Source organism: Corvus brachyrhynchos, unplaced genomic scaffold (genome assembly GCF_000691975.1).
Source record: "Corvus brachyrhynchos isolate BGI_N302 unplaced genomic scaffold, ASM69197v1 scaffold68, whole genome shotgun sequence".
Taxonomy (NCBI): Eukaryota; Metazoa; Chordata; class Aves; order Passeriformes; family Corvidae; genus Corvus; species Corvus brachyrhynchos.
In genome coordinates this window covers 462,606-481,265 of record NW_008240039.1, presented here as the reverse complement: position 1 = coordinate 481,265, position 18,660 = coordinate 462,606, and the positions used below count along the sequence as shown (strand labels likewise).

General features: G+C 40.8%; 1 protein-coding gene across 26 annotated transcripts in view; it reads left to right on the top strand.

Annotated features, from left to right (window-relative positions):
• KIF1B (kinesin family member 1B) overlaps positions 1 to 18,660 on the top strand; it is a 77,796-nt gene that overhangs the window by 23,184 nt on the left and 35,952 nt on the right. For 8 of the 26 annotated variants that reach the window (XM_017743998.1, XM_017744000.1, XM_017744008.1 and 5 more), the window contains 10 exons: positions 637 to 848; positions 1,873 to 1,952; positions 2,301 to 2,376; positions 3,223 to 3,285; positions 4,192 to 4,254; positions 4,747 to 4,826; positions 6,201 to 6,307; positions 6,760 to 6,843; positions 8,433 to 8,613; positions 8,975 to 9,047. In XM_017743998.1, the coding sequence (XP_017599487.1) occupies positions 637 to 848; positions 1,873 to 1,952; positions 2,301 to 2,376; positions 3,223 to 3,285; positions 4,192 to 4,254; positions 4,747 to 4,826; positions 6,201 to 6,307; positions 6,760 to 6,843; positions 8,433 to 8,613; positions 8,975 to 9,047 (1,019 nt within the window). Of the gene's footprint in view, positions 1 to 636; positions 849 to 1,872; positions 1,953 to 2,300; positions 2,377 to 3,222; positions 3,286 to 4,191; positions 4,255 to 4,746; positions 4,827 to 6,200; positions 6,308 to 6,759; positions 6,844 to 8,432; positions 8,614 to 8,974; positions 9,048 to 13,192; positions 18,139 to 18,660 lie in introns of those variants that run through there. The other 18 variants (XM_017744003.1, XM_008641143.2, XM_017744011.1 and 15 more) reach the window with 5 other exon arrangements.

The window sequence follows — 18,660 nt, the reverse complement described above, 5'->3', positions numbered from 1 at the left end:
ATTCAGGTAAGGAAGGTCAAGAAGCAGCATAATGTTGTTGTTGTGGACTTATGTTCTCTCGTCCCTGTCATGCACTGACAGGTGATTCACATCCTCTCTGGTGAGAATTTAAGGAAAGGAAGTTCTTTTTGTGGTCTGGGTGCTTTGGCAGCAGAACCACTGCTGTGGTAAAGATTTACTTAATCGTCATTTCACATTAAAGGACTCTGGAAGAGAATGTTTTCCTGAGTTTAAGGGGTTGGTGTCTCAGACGTCAGCCCAAAATGTCGTTAGTGTCATGAGGATCTCAATCTGGTCCTGCTCTGAGCTTCAGGGTGCTCAGCTTAGTGTTCAGGGAGGTCTAGGATGGTTGCTTTTTGCTGATGTGTAGTTTATTTTTTCAAGCTTTTTTGTTTAGAAAGGTTTATCATGCAGTCCTTCCTAGTGAACTTCAGGGTCTGAGCTATTATGTTATGATTGCTAGTATTGAAAGATTTGTTTCAGAACTGCCATCTAAAAATTACAAAACTTGCCTTGTTGCTGCTTAAATGCTTTCCTCTTACACTGGTATTTCCCTCCTTCCCTCCTTCCCTCCTTCCTTCCTGTTTTCCTTTCTCCCATCTTCCTGCCTTCCCTCTCTGTGTGTCTCTCTCTCAGATCTGAAAGATTTTCAGAACAATAAGCATAGATACTTGCTAGCCTCCGAGAATCAACGTCCTGGCAATTTTTCCACAGCCTCCATGGGGTCCCTCACTGCATCTCCATCCTCCTGCTCTCTCAGTAGTCAGGTGGGCTTAACATCTGTGTCCAGTATACAGGAAAGAATCATGTCAACACCTGGAGGAGAAGAGGCCATTGAACGTTTGAAGGTAGGTATTAAGGAGGCTGAAGAATAGTGAACCTGAGAGAAGTTCCCTTCATAAATATATGCTGTGTCTGTAGAAATTGTCTGAAACCCACTTGCACCTTAAAAAAGGCACTTAACTGCAGTGGGCTAGAAACTGGGTCCATGCACAGCCTTTCCTGTTAGGATTATTTAGGTTTAATTTTAGCCTTGAGCTACAACTAAATTATAAATTAAATTCTTGATTCTTATTTACGGGTCCTCTGATGCAGTGGTAGTTATGGAAAATTTGATCATAAATGTAGACTTAGAGGCCTGGTCAGCACTAGTGGGAGCCAAGTCTGTCTTGCAAATGCACTCAGCTTTCAGAAAACCAAATTACCCCAAAGTTGAAAAAAAGGAGGAAGAATAATCCTGCCACTGTTGTCTTCGCCCAGCCCCCACAGATTAAAATGTGAAGCACAGAATGGCATGTTTGATCCAGACAAAGGCAGCCTTGTCCCGGTGCTGCACAGAACTGAACCATAGCAGAAGTGCATCACAGTGAAGTATTTCTTGATTTTTATGAAAGCCCCCCCCAATGTCCATGGGCGGAGGAGTGGGGAGAGCTGGCTGTGTTGAATCTCTGCTACATTCTCATGTTTGTCCATCAGACAGGGCTGAACACACACTGCATATCCCTTTCCTGTTGGAAACCCGCTGTTGCTATGGGAATAACAATGTGGTCTCTGCATTTCCTTGGCATTCAGTTACTGAATAATGTCTGTAAATCAGATTTAAAAATAAAAAAGGGGAAACAAGTTTAGGTGGTTCAAAATAAAGTCTGGCTGTGGTTAGATGTGAAGTAGTCTTTTCTTCTCAGCTTGCCTTCAGGACTAGCTACCCTTTTAAAAATTAAGGGAAACAAGTAGAGTTTTAAGGTACTAAGAATGCTTTTTATACGTGAAATTAATTTGAGGCCTGAACAGAGCACAAACTTCAGTTGCTTTGTGTATTAGGTGAAGAACTTTGGGAAGAATTGTAAAACAGCTTTTGGTATTTTCACACAGGAATCTGAGAAGATCATTGCAGAGCTGAATGAAACATGGGAAGAGAAACTGAGGAAAACAGAGGCCATTAGGATGGAAAGGTCGGGAATCAGAAGTGCTGTAATATGGATGGTCTCTGGAAAGTGGAAAATGGAGAAAGTTCCTCTGTTCAAAAGCAGTGGAGCAGCAGAATAGTGTTAGGGATAGTTCTGCTGACCCTTGTGTTAGATGTGGAACAGCAGGGGCGATGCTGGAGGAAAGTCCTGCTCCTTCCTGGACTTCTCACAGTTAAAAGTTGCTGTTCCGTAGGCCACTCTCAGACTAAAGTTTACCAGCCCTGTTGTGCTCCGAGGTGGTGACAGTCTAATATATTAATTACCTGGCTTTCGTTGGACCGTACTTGTCTAAGAAGCCTAAAATGGGGTCAATATCTTGTTTTTCTCTCTCAGGGAGGCATTGTTGGCAGAAATGGGAGTTGCCATTCGGGAAGATGGAGGAACACTGGGAGTCTTCTCACCCAAAAAGGTAGAGAAAATTACTAACTGTTGCATGATGTCTCCAAAAGGCTAATTCACGTGAGAGGAGGGTGATGAGAGTTGAACTGTTTTATATCTTCCTTTAGAAGATCCTGTGCTGCAACGAGAAGTTTTGCAGCTCCTTTTGTTTCTTGATTCAGTAGCAAATCAGAAGGTGCTGTGTCTTAATTTTGTTGCTATTTTCTGCAGTTGCTGTGTGTGACCTTTGTGTGCTCTACCTGTTCTTCTTTGAGATACACAGAGAAGTTTTAAGGCTTGTTTAGATGCTCTTCCTTGAATTGTTTGTTAATTCTTCTGCTTGGAAAAAGGGATGGTGATCTAATGAACCACTGAACATAGGGGATGCAGGGGAATATTTCTTTCAGTACTTGTCATTACTTCTATTTTCTGAAATTTGAAAGAAGCAGAACTGTGCAGGAAAAGGGCATAAATCAGTGCTGTAACTGTAAAATAATTAGGTTAATAAAGAAGCTATCTCTGCTGGTAAAGCAGAATTATAGAAGTACAAGGAAAAGAACCTACTTTCTTTTATCTTAGAAGTCTATGAACAAGCAGCATGGGTAATATTTTAGTGTGCAAGTGTGTAATAAACTTGATCTAGGGTTAAGCAGGGACCTATTCAGAGGCACTGCACAGAAATGTAGAACCCCAGAACTGGTTAAAATGTTTAATCCTTCATTTAGAATAGTGTTTGACTGTGATGCTTGGAGTTGGTAGAATTCAGATTTGCTTTTGGCAGCTACTCCAGGAGTGCCTGAGGTTTGTAAAGACGCTGATTCATTGCGTGTTCTTTACGTTTCTTTCTCTTACATTATGGATCCTCATCTCCTTTTAGATTTTTCCTCAGAGGCCATCAGCTCTTTTTGATGATTCTTTTGGTGCATTTTCAGCTGATCAGGTTTGTGTATAAATGCCATCTGGATAAAATAGTTGCTCTGGTATTAGATAGTATTTATTTTTACCCATATAGGATTTATTAGGAGAAGTTAAACTCCGAACCTACTCCTGTCTGCTTCTGTTCCTTGCTATCCTTGCAGTTTCATTAGTTCTCCTTCTAGTAACTGTGGCTGTTGTGAAAGTTTAGGAGATGAGAACTTAGATAGAAAATGTGAAGTGTTTTTTATAAAGACTTTACACTTCTGAGGTACCAATGGGTATCTCATCAGACGCAGTGAGTGAATAGTTGGGTGTGCCAGCAGCATCTCTCAAGCTGTGGAGCTTTATTTCTTACAAAGTATTCTGGTGGTGCAAGTTGTAGTGGTGTTACAGCAGTTGGCTATGTCTGGGATTTGATTTCTGTCCATTTTTTTCTTGATCAAAGAGCTTTATACAGCTCCAGGTGCTGATTCGTGCAGTGAACAGCGATGACAGCATTGAACACCTTCAGCTGCAGTTTTAGGTCACCCCTGGATTTTTAGGGGTGAAAAAGCTTGTCTTTCTTTCTCCCCCTTTCTGTGCTTAGAATTAAATCTTCCATTGGGCAATTGACAATCAGAGTTCTTCGTTCAAAGACAAATTCTTTGTGAACATCCAGTAATTTTTGAGCTTCTGTAAACTGAGTGCTGTTAAAATCTCTCATAAGTAAACTTCTTTGTATCTAAGATAAGTTGATGGAAATAGTGTTCCCAAGGAATCTGAGCCAAATTTATTTCTTTTTCCTAAATTTATTCTGTTTGAGGATAACAAAGGGACAAGTGGCTTATTAACAATTTTATTTCTCTTTTATCATCTCTCTGCTTTAATTATGTTTAACCATTTTTGCCTTGTCTTTTGTGCTTGTGCTTACTGCCATCTCACTGGCTAGATTTTCACACCAAGGCCTTGTGACTTGTTTGCTGATTCCAATGGGGTTTTTTCACCAAAGAAGGTTGGTTTAGTAACTGTAGTGGATTTAAATTTAGAAGAAGTTTAGATGAAGAGCTTCTTAGCTGTTGGTAGTTTTAGATTTTGTTTTGATGTTTACAGACTTTGCCAAATAAGCACCTGACCTGTGTAGAAAAGCCAAAAGTTAATTCCATATGAGTTTCAAAATTTTACTGAAGCAACCTTTTCTGCTTCCTTTGGACTTCTCTTATCAAAGTTTATGGAGACTTTATAAGGACTTTTTTTCTTCAGCTGAAGCCTTTCTTCCTTCTATGGATTGGTGTTTTGGCTAACTAAGCAATCTGAGCTGTATTTTGCTGGTACTTTGTGATGCTCTGCAATACTTTAAGAAGTTATGTTTGGACAAATCCATTATGGAAGAATCTCGATACATGTGGCAAAACTGCTGGATTAATGCACACCCTCCACAGCTGCAGGAAGGAGCCTGAAAGCAGGACCTCAGTTCCTAATTAACTTTTTCTCTTTGTTGCTTCAGACTCCTCATCTCGTAAACCTTAATGAAGATCCACTCATGTCTGAATGTCTGCTGTACTACATCAAAGATGGCATTACAAGGTGAGAGTTGGTGCTGACACACTCTGGAGCTGCCTTCTTTGCTTGCTTAAATCCCCATGCTGGAGACACCATGAGTTTAAATAATAATTGTGCCTTGAGCTGTTCAAGTTGCAGGTACAAATGAAACATGAGATTGCTGTAGGTGGAAAAGAGTGCAGAAATGCAATTTCTTTTAATTTGGCTTGGTGTTTTAAAAGTAACATGTGCAGTCACTCAGCTTTAAGAAATTGCTATTACACCTGGGCAGTAAAAGAAAGCATGACATCCCCTCTTAAATTTTTAGTAAAACTAAATGCCTGAGAGATTTTGATGGGTGCAGGATCGAAAACCATAGCAACTGGAATATGGCTGAGTGTTAGCTTAATTATTTAAATAAATTGTTATTCATGCCATTGTACAATTAATGTGTTCTGCATTCACAGATATGAGATAAAATTTAATTGCCAGACTTTGAATTAAAAATGGATTTTATTCCAAAACTTGTTGTCAAGACAGCTGGAAGGAGAGAGGTGATTTTTATTATTTTTGGAGCACCAAGTTGTGTTTGGTTGCTTAGTTTGTATATTCCTGGGGAACAAATGGAGGAGAGTACACAGACAGGGGCTGGCATATGGTACTATAATGTACATTAAGCCCTCTGAAAGGAGTATCAAATTGTAGAGAATTCAGCACAGAATGATGACTAGAATAGCTTAGGGCTTAAGAAGTCATTATAAGTTTTGGGCCTAGCTCACTGACATCAGAAATGTGTAAATTAATAAGTAGAGCAAGTTCATAAACATTAGGATTGGAAATTAAGTTTGTCTGTACCTAGAATTGCTCAGGCACTTGGGTTTGGAATGGACATACATCTTTGTGCTACGGGGGTACAGCCAACCTCTCACTGTCAGGATGCTGCATGAAACTGCTTGTGGCATGAAATTATTCAGCAAGAGCCTCCTGAGCCATTTGTGCTCCTTAGTTCAAGTGCAGATGGTGATCGTTGGGAGGGATGGTTTCTGTCTGCCAGCTAACGCACCACTGGAAGTTCTTGGCAGGGTTTTTTCCCCCCTCTGCATCCCTTTTGAAAAGGAGAAGGGATTCGCAAGAGGGAAGGAATTGCATTTAACTTGGAGGTACTTAACATTTCAGTTCCCCAAGCGACATGTTTTAAGGGAGAGAAAACTTTTCTTTTGCAAAGCTGTCATCCTTCAATTCATGGCAGAACAGGCAGGTTCTCTGCAGTGCAGAATTAAGCACTGGTTCAAACCTTTACATTTCAAGGGTAGTCTTAATAGTTCAGACTTTTTCCTGGCTATTTCTGGGCTGTATTGTTCAATGCAGAGTTGTAGAAGGTGTCTGATTTGCTCTTGAAAAATCTTTTGTTGGACCCAGGGTTGGCCAAGCTGACGCTGAGCGGAGGCAAGACATCGTATTGAGTGGGGCTCATATCAAGGAAGAGCACTGCATCTTCCGAAGTGAGAGGAACAACAATGGTGAAGGTAAAAATCTACTTCTCCTAATAAGGCATTGCTGAGTCCTTCACTTTCTTTCACTTTGATAGCTGGCCAGGGAATCCCGTGATTTGAAAGTTTTCTGACCTCAAGGAAAGGATCAGTTTTGACTTGTTGTTTTCTCAAGTCTTCAGGAAAGAAAATAAAATTTGTTGATGTGATAATAGCTTCAAATTGCAGGCTGCAGCCAGTGTAACAGGTAAATTCTGACCCTGGTTAACTATAAACATGAAAAAAAAGTAGTTTCTAACTGCAGTATGTGGAGAAGTCAGTAGGGTCCTCGTGGGTTTTTACTTTTAAGCAACATGACATCCAAGGGTGATTCACTTCTTTGGTGTTAGTATGAACATAAGCAGAAAATGAGAGGCCTCTGGGGCTTGCACACTTCTGTTCCTCTACAGGACTCTCCAAAGTCTCACTCATCAATGTTTTCTTTGTAGTTATTGTTACTTTGGAGCCTTGTGAACGATCAGAAACCTACGTGAATGGCAAGAGGGTTGTGCAGCCTGTGCAGTTGCGCTCAGGTAAGAAATGTTACCATCGATTTTTTGGTAGACTCTCTATATATGACATTTACATCATATATACGGAATGCTGGGTGCTGTTTAGGGACAGTGTCACCTTTCTGGAGTGTAGCATTTAAACAGAAGTTGGTACCATTCTTCTGTCAGCTGCAGTTTGTTTTCTTTCATCCTTTGCTGCACTAGATCTAAGTGTACTTAAATATTCACTGCCGCGCAGCACCCTGCTTGTCCTGCTGCTCAGCCTGAGATTATTCAAATACCTTCTTGCCCAGGCCCATTGCCCTTGGCAGTCTTAGTGGGACAGAGCAGACTGTCAGTCACTGATGGAAAATTCCCAGTTTTGTGGCAAAGCTAAGATACGACCCTCTGCAGGAGTACAGCAGCTTCTCTTTGCTCTCGTTAGATTTCCCACTCAGTCCCCTACATTCCCTTAGAAAGGCATGAGGGGAAAGAATTAGAGAGAATTACTTCCCTAAATTGTGGAGTTTAATCTGTATCTTTCAAACATCTTATGATGCTTTCTGCATCCCTCCCCCATTTTTCTACTGGTAAAAAACACCTAAAACCAAGCAAACAAAACCTGCTTCTGGGTTCTTTGTACCATGTTGTAGGTGAGTATTATCATGGAATCAAGTGCAGTGACTTCAGTACAACAAAACAAAAGAACAGTTTTGCTGTTCTGTACCTGTATATGGTTCATATTGAATACCATGACTTGACAGTTTAGTAATTATTTTCTATTTTTAAAAGTATGTTTTTTCCCCTTTTCTTTTGCATCTAGACAGTTGAGTTACTGGAAGAATGTAGACTTGGTCTCTGACATCTTTAAGAGTCTCTAATTTAGTAATGTATTGATAAGGACAATTTTGGTTACTTTGGAGATATATTTACTAGAATGCCTGGTTAAAATTTCAACTCCATTATTACATTCTCTGGAAGAGCAGAGGCATTTCACTCTCTTCTGACACGCACATGTCTCAGGCTTTGTGGACATTTGATAACTCTAGAATTTAGCCAGAAGACTTAACAGTATTAGATTTTTTTTTTTTTAGCTCTTTTGACATTAGTGTAAAAGAAGTTGTAAAATTCTTCCCTAGATCCCACTGAATAGTGGGATAAAATAGAATCAATAGATTTAAACCACATTTTAAAGAAGAGTAAGCACCATGTGTTCCAGTGTTTGAAGTCAGGCTTTTCTAAGCTGAAAATTCTGCTGAAGTGCTGAAGTGGGTTTTGCCTCTGTTTTGGCAGTGTCAGTGGAGGAAGGGAATGGGAGGTAGTGGTGTGTTTGATTTACTGCAGCTGTTGGTCCCTCTGTCAGGTTTTTCCTTTAATTTGTTATAAATTCTGCTGGGATATTACATTGGACACCTGAGGGTGATGATGTCCTCTAAAAGTACTGTGACTGTTCTGTACAACACAGGCACTCTCATTTCTTGTCACCAACTTCCCTTGAATGTGCACAGAAATCCTTATAGGGCAATCTTTTCTTATGCTGTCACCTACAGGATAAATGGGACAAATAATAATGTTTATCAGTGGTTTGGAATCCTTGCCTGAAAGAGTTAAACTTCTGTTCCTATTTCTAGGAAATCGTATCATCATGGGTAAAAATCATGTCTTCAGATTCAACCACCCAGAGCAAGCACGAGCAGAAAGAGAGAAAACACCATCAGCTGAGACTCCCTCAGAGCCAGTTGACTGGACATTTGCTCAGAGGGAGCTTCTGGAGAAGCAGGGCATTGACATGAAACAGGAGATGGAGAAAAGGTAATAAAATAATTGAAAATTTCTACCTGAAACAAGGGAGAGTCAGCAGTAGTTTACTGGGTTCTGCCACTCAGCATCTCCGCTACCCCTTGTGGAAGTTCAGAAAACTTCCTCCTTATTTTACTGTAGTGTTTCAGTGCTCCAACTCCTTTACAGATCACAGGTAAGCACCTGCCACTAACGCTGCAGACCTTTTGGTAAGGGCTGAAATGCAGCTTGCAGGGACATGACTAAACAGAGAACAGTTCCTTTTAAGGGCAATGACTTTTGTAACTGTAGTTCAGGGGACTGTGCATGTAGAGTTAACACCAACATGAGACTAATGACCTCTGACTACTTCTGTTCTTCTGTTCGTCTTCAGATTACAAGAAATGGAGATTTTGTATAAGAAAGAGAAGGAGGAAGCTGATCTCTTGTTGGAGCAGCAAAGACTGGTATGTGTCCTTGCTTCTGATTAGCTATACCTCTGGCAAACAGTAATTCCTGTCCTTGCTTGTCTGAAAGTTTAGGAAACCTGCTTGGGTTGTCTGCACAATGCAGTTCTCCCTTTGCTTTCAAATTCTTTGTGTCTACAGTGAATTATTAGCAGTGTGAGTGAGCTCCTTCAGGTTAATTCAGAGATTGTGATTGACAGTGAAGAGGCTTTAATCAATTCTTGTTGGGATAGATCAGATTTCTTGCAAGTTAACCTGAAAGAAGGGCATTTTTGTGCTCTGTGTTTTTTGAAGTTCCTTTTTAATAGCCTAAACAGCTACTCCTTGGGATGTTTGCCTTTATTTTTGTCTTGGATCACCAGAACGTACTAATTTCATGCTGCCAAAGAGATTCCTAGAACATTGATATACACTAGGTTTATTTTTTGAATGATGTCTGAAAATGTTGCTGCATTGTGCATGTTTTAACCCTTCTCCCTCCCCTGCATGGAGTTCCTTGTGAGGGTCTTAGTGGTACAGAAGCCAATGGTGGGGTTCTGAGTAGGGAGCAGTGTGTTAACTTATTCAGAGCACTGGGAATTCCACCACTCCACATATTTCTCAAATAGGATGTCTGATAAATTAAGTCTGATATAGGAAGACTTCAGTCTTCTCACAACAAATATCTCTGAAGTGCATTACAAATAGAAGTGGATGCAGTCTTCAAGCACCCTGTGAACTTGAAAAACAAGGCCAAACCCAGGAATGAAATCTAGATTTCCTTAAGAAACCTGAGTCTCCTGATTGTGCTTTAGCTGGTTGTCTTTAGCCAGAACACAAATGTAGTTGTGCCAGAATTCTGATAAAAATTTCAAACTCATGATTCGTGTTTGTAGTATGAGATGGAGACCACTGAAAACTGTGGGTTAAATGCATGCTGGGCTTTGAACTGTAAAGCTCTTGCCCTTCTCCCCAAGCCAGAATGGAGCAAAGTACTGTGGCTTCCATTGGAAGAAGCTACGTAATTTTTTTTTTTTTTAAATTTCTATTACACACTTAGAGACTTCTGCATCTCTAATTAATTCATCACAAGGGGCTAATTGCTTGGATGGAGAGGAGTGGCTGCAGACTTTGACCAAGGCAACCCTTAGTTCAGAAAAAATGTTTAAGTGTGACTGATGTAATGTTCCATTTCTGGAATTTTATAGTTAAAATTTGGGTAGCGAAAAAGTAGTACAGTAAAAATGTGAAAATAAAAATAGTTTGAGTATTGAGTAACTTTTGGCAATGTGTCAAATGAGATGCAAGTAATGGAATTCCCTCTCTTAAATTTTAGCTGACAGGCACAAGCTAAGCTATTGTATGAATTAAAGATGTGAAATTGGCTGTCTGGGAAGCTGCTTCCAATAAGGCTGCATTTAAAAAGTGTTGTGAAGGGAATTTGTTTCCCCAAATACTTCAGATTAAGGGAAAATTCTTCAGAGAGTGGATTGGTTAATATAGTAATAAAGATGCTGGTTTCTTCAAGTTTGTTTTGTTCTTGCTGGTTTCAGTTAGTGGACAAAGGTGCAATACTACCCTACATGCCTCAGCAATTCCTGAAGGATACCTTTCCTAGTTGTAAGGGATTGTATCAAATGAGATCCTTGGTCAGTGAGCAGTATCCTGCTTACCACAGTGCTCAGTAAGAGTATTTCAGGTGACAGCAAAACTTGTTGACACAGCTCATGATTTCTGCGTTGCTGTATGCAGAGCCTGGAATGGACAGGATTAGTGCATCCATACAGCCATAGCTGAATAACGAGTGGGAAAGCTGGGAGTGCGTTTCAGCTTGTGTACCTTAAAAGTATTTACATTGCTGCCATATCCAGCTGCAAAGTCAGGCTCTCTAACTTAGTGCTGTGTAAGACTGATACTGAGATATAACTATTCTTCTTGGTCTAAACTGGAGTATAATCTCAAATACAAGAAGCTAGCTAATCCTGTTTACCAGATTGTTTTGGTTTTATGCTGAGATTCCAACCAATTTGGGTGTTTATTTGTTAGATGTGTTGTACAAAAAAATAAACAATAGATTTTGTCCCCCAAAATTACCAATTAAAATATCTTTGCCTTGCTAGTATTACTAGGGAATAGAAGTAGTTGTTCTCCATTTTACAAATTGAATGTGAAAACGTGTTTCATAGAGATAAAATGGCCTTCCTGGCTTTCTTGGTCATAATGCCTCTGCAGTGACCAGTTGATATTGGAATGTGGGTGTATAGCTGTACTAATTGGTCTGGGTAACCTCTGAGTGCACACAGGGCAATGACTCAGTGTCTCTTCATCAGCTTTTGATACCAAGACATGCTTTACCCATAAGTAGTTCTGTGGTAGTTTTGTAACTGTCAGAGTCCTGTGGAACTTGTGACTTAATGTTGGAGTAGTTCATGTTCTGCCTTCCTGGTCGTATCCCTGAGTGGCCCGACTGCACAGGGGCTTCCTCCAGGGAGCCCTTGGTTTCTACTGCAACCTGCAGTTTGGTAGTTGCTACTTCCTTAGGCCACAAATTTTGTCAGCTGTAAACTCACAAAGAGTTTATATTCTGTTTCTAAACCAGTGTTTTTCTTATATTTTGACCTAAACTAGAAGTTGATTTTCTAATACTATTCTTAAAACTACATTAAGTCACAAGAAGCTCATATAATGTGAATCTTGACCGTAGGGCAGAACAGTGTTTCCTTTACCCCCTTTCATAACTGCCCCCAAATTATGTTGTATTCCCCATTCTTCGTGGTCACCTACCCGAAGTCTAAACTCTCGGAACCTTTGGTGCTGACTCAATGACCTGGGTTTCCTTTGGTTTTAGAGTAAGTGGCTGTTACTGTTCCTGGTTTTTCATGTATTATAAATCTCCATGCGAAAAACAGGGGTGTTAGTTAGAGGTGCATTAGACACTGACAGTTGTGTTGAAGATGTTTGGATCACATTAATACATAGGACTTTTTGGTTGTTAAAGAGATGTCTTAATAATCCTTTAAAGAAAAGTGGTCTGATTTTAATTCGTGGTTGCAGTAAGCAATGATGGATATCCTTAACTTTTGGTGGCAGTTTATCTGAACAGACATTCCTAGCATATGGAAATCTGAAGCACTGCTCATTAAAAATCATTTAGCAAAAGGTGGAAAACTTGTAATGAAGAAGCAAAACGCATAATGCTTAGCAAGTGTGTGGAAGCTCCAGGCTCTAGGGTTTGAGAAGAAGACAAATCAAGGATATCAAATAGAGAATTCGTATTAAAACAATTAAAACCAGAAAGTCATTACTCTGCATTCTGCTGAAACTCATTCTTCGGACAGACAAGACTGCTAATGGGGTTTTTTCTTTAAACTAAGCAACAAGGTGCCAAATGGAAAAAAAAACCAACCAAACAAACCACAACCCACCTCTGAAACTCTGATTCTGGATATCCTTTTAGCTTGTAGCAAGTCTTGGAGTATGAACCACTGTCTTCATCTGTCATAGTGGCACTTACAGTCCTTTTAACATTGAACCTTTCGGCTGCTTCTGTTTCATTTTTTCTTATCGTCTAACACTTCTCTGGCTGCTATTGTAGTGAAGTGGATTCTAAACTTGAGCATCCCTGCAACCACGTGCAACGTTACTAACCAGTGTTAACCCGACTTACTCTGGCTGCTCATGACATCTTCTATGATGGCTGTTGTGCTCACCTTCCTGGGGAGGATTTGCTGAAAGAAGCAACAGCAGTCACCAAGGCAAATGTGTGTGGCGGGGATTTGCATGTCTTTGTAGCATGTGTGAAGTGCAGTTTACACTTGGTTTTAAGATTTAAAATCAGGAACTTGGTTTTAGTTGCTCTTTTTAAAGATTTTGGAAGGGTTTGGGAGGGAAGAGTTTAGATTATCAGCTATTTTGAGATGACAAGACTTTTAAATATAATGTTAAACTTTATTTAGTGAAGAGCTCCAGTTTTGACAGTCCATGACTCTTGAAGATACATTTTAATGCCCTAACACTCAGTCTTCAGGGACTTCCTTATCACTTGTTCTATTTTGATTTTTGATTTAGTTTTCTTTGCCTGCTACTTCTTGTTTAGCTTTTCCATTTTCTTACAATTTTAATTTTGGTTATTTTGGGGCCACTTCTTGATTTTTGTTTTTCCAAAGGATGCAGACTCTGATAGTGGGGATGATTCGGACAAGAGATCGTGTGAGGAGAGTTGGAGACTGATCACTTCCCTGAGAGAGAAGCTGCCCCCCAGCAAGCTCCAAACCATTGTAAAAAAGTGTGGCCTCCCCAGCAGTGGGAAGAAACGAGAACCTATTAAAATGTACCAGATACCCCAACGCCGACGCCTTAGCAAAGACTCCAAATGGGTCACCATCTCAGACCTAAAGATTCAGGCTGTGAAGGAGATATGCTATGAGGTAGCACTCAATGACTTCAGGCACAGTAGGCAGGAGATTGAGGCTCTGGCCATTGTTAAAATGAAAGAGCTTTGTGCCATGTATGGGAAAAAAGACCCAAACGAGCGCGAATCATGGCGAGCTGTCGCTCGTGATGTCTGGGATACAGTAGGAGTTGGAGATGAAAAGATTGAAGATGTAATGGCCAATGGTAAAGGAATAACTGATGTGGATGACCTAAAGGTGCATATAGACAAATTGGAAGATATTTTGCAAGAAGTGAAGAAGCAGAACAACATGAAGGATGAAGAGATCAAAGTTCTCAGAAATAAAATGCTAAAAATGGAGAAGGTTTTACCCCTGATAGGGTCTCCAGACAAAGCTCAGTCAGCTGTAGCTAATGCTAAGTCTCCAAACTCTGCCAGTGCAGTGGATGTGGATAAGAAGCCCACAGATGAGGCAAAGAGAAGCGAGAATGATGATCTTGCTAAGGAGGAGCGTGTGTCTCAGTTAATGGCAGGTGATCCAGCTTTCAGACGTGGGCGTTTACGTTGGATGAGGCAAGAACAGATTCGATTTAAAAATCTGCAGCAGCAGGAAATAGCAAAACAGCTTCGTCGACAGAATATGCCTCACCGGTTTATTCCACCTGAAAATCGCAAACCCCGGTTTCCTTTCAAAAGCAATCCCAAACACAGGAACTCGTGGAGTCCAGGCACCCACATCATTATCACCGAGGATGAAGTTATTGAGGTTAGAATTCCGAAAGAAGATGACAAGAACAAAGATGAAGGCAAAGAGAAAGAAAGCAAAGCTGCTTCTAAGGATGCGCAGCAGCTATGGAATCTTTATGGCCTGCAGAGGAGTCAAGATAATATCCAAATTAACAGGCAGCAGCTGGGCACGCCGCCGCAGCCCAGCAGCCAGCAGCAGCCGGCGCCCCAGCTGCGCTGGAGGAGCAATTCCCTCAATAGCGGCTCCCAGAAAAGCCTGCGGCGCCAGGCGTCGGGCTCGTCGGAGTCGCTGCACTCGGCGGGCGCGCAGCAGAACCCGGAGCTGCAGAGCTTCCAGCAGAAGCGCCACATCCACCAGCACCGGCAGCCCTACGGCCGCGGCAGCGCCGAGGGCACCCCCCCAAAACTGACGGACCGGCCCAACCACCACAACCAGTTTGTGACGCCCCCGCGCATGAGGCGCCAGTTCTCGGCTCCCAACCTCAAAGCGGGCAGAGAAACCACAGTATGAGCAGTGCCCAGGGCAGGCTGGGCCAGGAGGGCACGGGGGCAGTCCTGGCTGACGGCTCAGGAGCAGCCAGGATTGGCCTCGCCTGGGGCTCGGGTTTGCTTTGGAGGCCCGACACACAAACACCAGGTACCGGCCCTGCGGCCCGGGCACTTTGCATGTGACTTTCCTTGCAGTTTTAACAGCATCCCTTGGAAGAATATTCTGAAAAATTGTAAGAACTTTTTTTCATAGACTAGAAGACTTGGAGGGAGGGAGGTGGAGGGGAGAACTTCCCACTAGCTCATTTACCAAGTTTTTTTGTGTGTGTGTGTGTGTGTGTCTTGAAGTATTTTTCTAATGCTGAAAATATTGTCTGGAACTTACCAAGTGCTACCTTCCTCCTGTGTTTTATGTAGACAATCAAAAGAGGAATTTAGTTTCTAGCATTGAATGTTTCTTGTGACCTTTTTCTTAGCAATAAGGAAACTGACCATCTGTTTTTAAATGGATCTGGTTCTTCAGAACAATGTTTTCCACTCTTAACTCAATTTTTAATAGCAATAATAATAATAATCTATAAACCAAAAGTTGTCGGCTGACAAGGTATGTGTCACTTTTTTATAAAGAAATTAAGAAGAGCTATTGGGTCACACTCCCTGAGTAGATGTCTCTTCTTCTGCTTAAGTTCATAATTATTGGTATGAAATTGCTGTGACAGTTAAACCAGCCTGAATGGAATTTTATGTCAGAATATATATATAATGCTGAAGCAATTCTTCGGAAATAAGCTTTTTCTAATTCCCATTGTATCTCTAAATATAATAGTTTTTAATTATTATACTGAGATTGTGGAAAGGAACTAGGATTTTTCAACACTCTGGTGCACTCAAAAAGCTAATTCTTTTATGTTTTCATCTTTCTCGGGCATGAGTCTGGGAGATGTTCTTGAAATAGTTATTCTTAGGAAGATTTATAAATCACTACTTTGTATTGGCTGAATTCTCCTGTGAGATGGGAGAATTGAACTGTTTCATCTTAATGTGATACCTCATGTTAGTGCCTCTGGTCTTGGATTAAACTTGAATTCAAGACTCGTTTAATAAAGGAGAAGGTTGCCTTGAGGAGAAAATAAGATTCATTTTCCTTCTCCTCACACTCAAAATGCAAGTTAAAATCTTTCATATCTGTTTTGCTCTCAAGGGGTTTGTATTTGCAGGCGATTTGCTGTAACACAAAGGCTTGCAATTCCTGCTTCTGATTGTTTCAAGCAAATTACTGAAAAACTAGTGATTAAGGAATAGGCTTTGGGGTGTTGTCTCAGTTGGAGAGTCCCAATCTTAAAGATACAGGGCGTTTTTTCTGAGTTTCCAAAAGTGCAAGACAAAGTTGCTCTTACTTTTGAAAATCTGTGGCCTTAATTGCAAGCCAATAGAAATATTTGAGGACTTATTTTGCTTTTAAATTTAACTTGAATAAAATTTTAAAAACAAAATTGGCCACTGTACCACATTTGGTAAGGTAGGTGCACTTTGCAGTGTATTTGTGCTGTTTTGCACAAGTATCCTGAACTTACTTGAGGTTGCTTATTTTTTTATAAAATATAAGCCCTACTGGTAATTGTTACTTGTGTGTGGCTCAGCATAGCTGTAAGTGAGTGGCAAGTACCTTAAGCTTATTTTCCATATCTTTTTTTTGTCCTATCCTACTTTTCCCCTGCCTCTGCTGGGCATGTTGTAGGTGCTGTTGCAACACACGCACCATTTACATATCAATTAATCAAGTGTCAGCTCTTAATTGTCGTCTCATGTATCACTGATGGGATAGTGGCCTCTGCTGTAGGAGACACAAAGTCAGTCCCTCCAGCTCCTAAAAGAACAAACTGGTCTGATTACTTGGGAGTTTTACTTTATGGCACGTTTAATTTTGTGTCCAGATCTGGCTTTGTAACTTGCATTTGTCTCATGCTGTGGCCTACTTGAACAAAGGAAATAAAGTATCATTTCCAAAAATGTCTTGATTCTTAAAGAGGAGGAGGCTTGTAGATGAGCAACACTTTCTTCGAGCTTGAGTCTGAATTGCAAAATTTTGGGCTGCAAGTAATGTTTTGCTGTTATCTTTATTTTAGAATCCTGTTTCAGTGGTGCATTGCACTTCTGTTTTGTGCATGTCAAGCATAATGAGTTCTTATATATCCTCAAAAAGGCTTGGACTCTGTTAAAAATGCGTGCTTGAGAAAACCCTCTCAATTCCATAGGAATACGTGAGCCAAACAGGGTTAGTCTGCATGGGATAGGTCGTGGGAGAAGCCTGAAGTAATTCCATCTCGTGTCCTGTGTTTTGGAGGGTTGTGGCTGCCTGTATGAAATCACCACGTGATTGAGCATGGAGTAATTCTGAGGTCTGTGGAACTATGTGTACTGACATGAGACTAAAACTCCTGCTACTTGATATCTCAATGATAAACACTAAAACGTTTGTGCAAATTCCGTCAGCTTAAAACTCTGAGGAGAACTCTCTAAATGCCTGGGTGGTGCTGGTGAGCAATAGGTTGCCATCAGTCTGTCTTACCCCAGTTTTAGTACAGCACTAGAAGAACAACCCTGCCTGTTCTGCTGTATGATTTGACAGAACAGGAAAAGGACAGTCAGTGTCAGAATGGAGTCCAGTCTGCTTCAAGGAAGCAGCTTTTTTCCTGATTTTTAGGAGGATATTTAAGAATTTGATAATAATTGCAGTGCAGTGCTTCATCTGATAAGGGAAGCAGTGTGAGAACTGTGGATTTCCTTGCACTATTCAGAAGTACACACAACTCTCCAAATCCTCTCTTAATGGAGTTAATGAACAGTGAGACAGCTGCTTCCATAGATGTCTGTGTGAAAAGGCTTTCAGGTTAATGGAAATGTGGCATCCGTGGTGGAAGTGCTCTTTTACTAAGTTCAGTTGCCTTTGCCAAGTGCTGCTGTGCTGTGCTTTGACAGCTGGCTTGGATCCACCTGTGCCTTCATGATGGCTTCTCAAAGGTCCTGTAGGACTCACTGGGACACTGGTTTTGGGGGGTGGGGTCAAATGCACATCACTAATGCTCCTCACTCAGATTGACTCCAGCATCCTTCCTCAAGTAATCTGAATTTAGGGTTCTGTCAAATTAGAGGATGCTATTTTTATCAGTACATTCAGCATAGTTTCAGTATCTCCCTCACTGTGTCCTTTATATGTTGAAATTTGTTTTTTATATGTTGAAATTTTTCTTGGATACTTCCCATTGAATCTCTTCAGGAGCTGCCACATGAGAAATCTATGCTGTGTAACGGTTTGTACTGTAAAGAAAGCAGTGAGCTGCCTTTGAATTAAATGGGATTTTCAGATCTGTCTATTGTTTTGGATTGTCTTAAGAGCAAGTCTCTGCCTTGTGAAAAGCAGAACTGGTTTGTATTGTAACAAGTGCTCTTTCAATAAACTATGAAATACTCTTGTAAGTGTCAGACTTGTCTCAGTGAAATGGAAATGAAACTTGGCTGCAGGCTTGTCCTGCTTTTATTTATTTTGGGGTTGGGATTGTTCCAGCAGAGTTAAAAAGGTTTTTTTAATTGTTCCTCAATCTGATTCTTGTAAGTTTATCCACCCTGGTGTTTCTGCTGTTATGTGGAAAGCAGCAAAGCAGATTTGTGTCTACTCTCAGACAGCTTATTTAAATTCAATATAAAAGAAAACAAGAGCTTTTCATGGCACAAGGAGCTATAAGCCATTCCCCTCTTCAGTGCTGTCCCATTGTACCATCTTGTGTGCTGTTTATCGAAATTCTGGAAGAAAACACAGAGGTGGCTGTTCTCCATTTATTTGCTCATTGAAGGCAAAAGAAATGGACTTTTCTGTGCACCTCAAATACAGGGGAGAGTCACACACAGCAGTACCTTGGCAGACATCGCGTCTCAGTTGTTGTGGTGCAGTGTTCTGCTTTAACTGGTCCAGTCTGGTCTTAAAAGCTTTGTCTAGTCTGAGTGTGT